This window comes from Tupaia chinensis, unplaced genomic scaffold, assembly GCF_000334495.1.
Source record: "Tupaia chinensis unplaced genomic scaffold, TupChi_1.0 Scaffold143921_1, whole genome shotgun sequence".
Classification (NCBI taxonomy): domain Eukaryota; kingdom Metazoa; phylum Chordata; class Mammalia; order Scandentia; family Tupaiidae; genus Tupaia; species Tupaia belangeri.
Window position 1 is genome coordinate 1,908,209 of NW_006203772.1, and position 5,337 is coordinate 1,913,545.

The following is a 5,337-nucleotide window of genomic DNA, read 5'->3' on the forward strand; positions in this document are numbered from 1 at the left end:
GCGGTCAACTACATGGGAGTCCAGCAACATAGCCATTATGCTAACTGCTGGTCCCTATTTCATTTTTATTTATCATTATTATTGTTATCTTTGCTACAGGGCTCACCAGACAGAGACAGACAGAAAGAGAGCAGGAAAGTGAGGAAGCAAGCTGCCAAGTCTGGGAACCAAACTATGGTTGGCCATGTGGGAGTCCAGTACCTCAACCCTATGCCACCTACTTGCCCTGGTACAGCCACTTTACAAGATAGTTTAGCAGTTTATTTTTCTTTTTCCTTCAGAGATTATTTATTTATTTTCTGAAAGAGAGAGTTAGAGAGAGAGAGAGAGACCTTTGACCCTTGACAGGCAGACTGCAGTCCTTCCCCTACCTGCAGCTGGCCTGGATCACGGGTGCAACTATGCTTGGTGTGTTGAAGCAAACATGGGATGTGAACCTACAGCCTTCTCTAACGTCATGCAGAAGCTCCTCTATAGTCTGTGTCACTGTAGTTTGGCTGGTTTGGCAGTTTCTTATAAAACTAACTGTACTCTTGCTGGGCCTGCAGGTGGCGTGGTGGTTGGGGCAGTAGATTCCCATATGGCTTGCATCCTGGACTTGGTGGCTTCTATCTCACTTTCCTTCTCTCTCTGTCTCTCTTTGGTCAAATTTGAAAATAAGTAAATAAATAAAATTAAATATATAATTATTAAAAAAACTAAATATACTCTTAAAAGACAAGTACTGAATTATTCCACTTATATGAGATATCTAAAGTAGGCAAATTCATAGGAATAAGAAGCAGAATGATGGTTACTCAGGGCTAGGAAGAGGAGAAGGAGAGTTAATGTTGAATGGGTATAAAGTTTCAGATTTTCAAGATCATAAAGTTCTATTTCACCACAATATGAATATACTTAGATATATGATTATTTAACATCTAAATTGATGGGGTCAGCAGGTGGTGTGGTGGTTGAGGCACTGGACTTCCCCATGGCAGACCATGGTTTGAGTCCGAAACCTGGCGGCTTACGTTCTCACTCTGTCTTTCTGGTGAGCACATGTACCTTATTGCCGTGGCCTGGGAAGCAAAGGTACCTGGAACCCCTAGTGAAAGCAGATGGCAGACTGAGAAAGAACAGACAGACTGACAAGTAGAAAAAGCTGAGATCCAGTGGACTGGGAGTCTCCGGTGGAGAATGCTGTGGCCTTGAGCCGTTCCAAGGTTTATTCTTTTATATAGAAATGGAATGGAGAAGCCAGGTCGCGGCTGTGAAACATCTTGTGTCCTGTGGTTCTTGTGGCTTGTAGTTCTAAATATGTTTCCCTGGCCTTCTCTGGCTGACACTCACCTCCCTTAATTTACACTGCCCTGCTGTGTAACAGTAGATTATGTCTTTGTTAGAGCTTTTGCTTGCCCTGCAGCGTAAGCACAAAGATCGCTAATGCCTTATCCACATCTGGCTGCTCCCTATAACTTATAATGAGATAAAAAGTAATAATAATGATGAATAATTTGTGGTCACTATTATTATCATTATTTTTATTGTTTTTATTTGACCAGAGAGAGAAAAAGGGAAAGTGAGAAAGCAAGCCTCCAGGTCCAGGACTTGAACTGCAGTTGACCATGTGGGAGTCCAGCATCTTATAAAGACTTCTTAAAATTTTTTTCATTGGTGAAGAAATTTTATCTCTGGGATGGGGAGTGAGGAGGAAGTACCCCCACCCTGATAGGGCATGATCATTCTGTAATCCTTTTCCTTCCATTTTTCCATTTTGGGCACAAATGCACATGTGCCCAGCATTTTTTTCAAGCCACCAGGCTAGGATTTAACTGTTGTCAGTCACGTAGGATCCAGCTTTCCATTCACAATACTTAACCACTGTGCTATGGGATTGCCCTGAAGTTGATAAGTTTTATATATTTTTACTACATATACACACATGTAAAAAACCCTAATCTAAACATACTCTTAACATCCGCTCTAGCAATTGCTTTCTTAAGTATTTACTCAGGTGAATTAGAAACTTAGATCCATGCAAAAACCTGTACATTGGTATTTATATTTATGCTTTATTCATTATTGCCAAAACTTGGAAGCAACCAAAATATTCTTTAGTAGGTGAATGGGCAAATAAACTGTGGCACATCATACAGTGAAATATGATTTAGTGCTAATAAGGAATGAGCTTTCAAGCTATGGAAAAAAAGAAAAGAAGCTTAATTGCATGCTACTAAGTGAAAGAAGTCGGTCTGAAAGGCTACACACTGTGCAATTCCAAGTATTCAACATTCTGGAAAAAGGCACAACTAGGGAGGCAGTGAAAAGCCTAGTGGCTGCCAGGGGTGAGCGGGTAGGGAGGAATGAGTAGACAGCGCAGAGCATTTTTATAGCAGTGAAATCATTCTGTATGAAGCTGTAATGGTGGATATAATGGTGGATACGTGTCATTATACATTCGTCAAAACCCACAGAATTTACAATACCAAGAGATCCTTAAGATAAACTGTGAACTTTGAGTGATAATGTAGGTGCATCATTTGTAGCAGCTATACCACTCTGTGCAGGATATTGATAGCAGAAGAGGCTGTGCTTACTGGGGGCCAGGAATATATGGGAATGCCCTGTACTTTCCTCTCAATTTTTCTGTAAACTTAAAACTTCTCTAAAAAGAGGACCAGCAGGTGGCATGAGGGTTAAGGCAGCTGGATCCTACGTGGCCGACAGTGCAGTTTGAGTCCTGGACCTGGGCGACTGAAAATCATGCTGGGTGCATGTGCATGCATGCCCAAAATCCCAAGAGGAGACTAGAAGAGAAGGGATTGCAGCATGACCATTACCCCTGGCATGGGAGGGGGATGATTTCTCACTTTCCCTCTCCCTCCCTCTCTATCTGTCTCTCTTTCATAAGCACATATGCCCTATAGCAAAAAGAGAAAAAGAAAAGGAAAAAAAAATCTCTAAAAAATAAAATCTATTTTATTACTATTCTTTTAGAGAGATTTTGATGTAGGGTACATGCACTCACCAGCGAGATAGAGAGAGACAGAAAGTGAGAAATCACCTCCCAGAGGGGATGGACACACTGCAACCCCATTCTCCTCCATTTTCCTCTCAGCATTTTGGACACTCACGCACACTCACCCAGCATGAGTTTCAAGCCACCGGGTCTGGGGCTCTAACCATGGTCGACTATGTGGGAGTCCAGCAATGTAACCCTTATGCCATCTGCTAGTTAGAAAGATCACTTTGGACTTAAAAAGAAACACTACAGGTGACTTTTATTCTAAAATACTACATATAAATAATCAAGATAAAGCATGTAGTTTCTTTCATATGCTTGCTTCCTTTCTTATTCTATTTTTTGATTTGCAGATTCAGAATGTTCTTCATGATTTTTTTCAAAATCCAGAATTTGAGCTTGGTAAGTATGCCTATTACTATAATATTTTTATTCTTATTTCTTTTTGGGGAGAGTAGTTACTGTATTTAGATGAAGAGTCAATATTGGGACAGATGTTATCCAAAGCTCTTACAGATGTAATTAAGCTCTTCTGCTCTTTCCAGATGAAGAAAAACAGGGACACAATCAGTGATTCTCAGTCCTTTCAGTCCAGCACTCCATTTTATTATAAATATTCTTTAATACCCCTTTATTAACCTATGCTATTTCTAGAAAATATAACTTATGTATATAAAATTTAAAAAGAAAGACATAATGTCATAACTGTGATAAAAAGAAATACAAAGAAAGACATGAGAATTTTATGTACTGGGACCAGCAGATGGCATAGCAGTTACATTGCTGGATGCCCACATGGCCAACTGCAGTTCAAGTCCTGGACCTGGTGGCTTTAAACGCACAAAGGGCATGTGTACATGTGTGTTTATGTTTTGAAATAAGAGTAAATGATTAGCTTTGGACTTATACATAGACTCCCCATGACTAGGAAATCTATGAATCCAGACTGTCACAGGTGTGTGTATAAGAGTTTGGATACAATTTGTATTACCTCCTATTACATAATTTTCAGAAATGGTGAACCATTCCTGGTAAAGTGCCAGAATCAAACAAAATACGATCCTGCCTCAAATTTTTACAGTAATTACATTCTTGGAAAATGTAATAGCAAAATTAGACTCTGTGTTTATAGGTAAAATAAATTTAAGCTCTAGACCCAAAATTATTAAAAGCAGATTTTTCAGCTACTTGAATGCCTGGCAGGAGAGAGAGAGTCTTCATTGTGCAGGAATTGCAGGAGTTCTGCCTCTACTCCTACTCCCCATCATTATGGCAACAAAAACTTGCCCTTAAATTTCCACTCTGCTCACCGAGGGGAAGGAGGACAGTACCATCTCTAAGGAGAACAACAGAGATATTTTTTAAAGTTTATTTTTGTCATGATAAAGAACATATGCACACACGAGAGAGAAAGAGAGAGAGAAAGAATGAGAAAGAGAGAGCCAGGCACCGTTGCTGGAATCTGTTACTCCACATCTCCTCCTCCTGGTTTTCCAGCTTGTTAGGATCTTGGGCACCTGTGCCAGGCACATTTCAGGTCAGCTGGGAATCTGGAGTTGGCCTTCTGGCTTCCCACACTGCAGTTTAGCATGCCACCAGCTGTGCCACCAGTGCTGGGCCAGGAACCACAGAGTTTGATGCTTTTGTTTTCAGAAAGATTTCCCAATGTGAGATTAGGCCAACAACAACAAAAATCTGACTTGTTGCGTAAAGAACGAGAGTTTGGGCCCTGAGATGTACATAATTTATATCTAGTTGACTCTTTAAATTTTTTTTTTTTTTGGAGAGGTTTTTTGCTATAGGGCGCGTGCGCTCGCCAGACAGAGAGAGAGAGACAGAGACAGAAAGTGAGAAATCACCCCCCAGGGGGGATGGTCATGCCGCAATCCCTTCTCCTCCATTATCCTCTCGGGATCTTGGGCACGCACGCACACGCGTCCAGCGTGAGTTTCAAGCCACCGGGTCCGGGACGCGAACCGCAGTCGACTACGTGGGAGTGCAGCGACATAGCCATTACGCTAACTGCTGGTTCCCGACTCTTTAAATTTTTTTAACCACTTGTGCTACATTGATAACAGTAGATTGAGTTTTCTTCACACTTAAAAATAAAGTATGCTTCTCATTTTTTTAATCACATGATTTGAGCTTTGCCGAACTTCCCTCCTTCTCCCTGTTCTTAGCCTATTGAAAATCTGTAAGCCTTCCTTCAGCTCAACTCCCACTCCTGTTACAGAAAATTTCTCAAATAACTTTATTTATTTATGGGGGTACACACGAAGGTGTAAGAAAACTCTGAGATCCTAATAAAATGAGAAATTCCAGACCATTCCTGC

General features: G+C 40.8%; 1 protein-coding gene across 1 annotated transcript in view; it reads left to right on the forward strand.

The window, feature by feature from the left end:
* Positions 1-5,337, forward strand: part of EFCAB5 (EF-hand calcium binding domain 5) — a 155,488-nt gene that overhangs the window by 44,540 nt on the left and 105,611 nt on the right. The window contains exon 6 of the mRNA XM_006165478.1: positions 3,358-3,406. Within this exon, the coding sequence (XP_006165540.1) occupies positions 3,358-3,406 (49 nt within the window). The remainder of the gene's footprint in view (positions 1-3,357; positions 3,407-5,337) is intronic.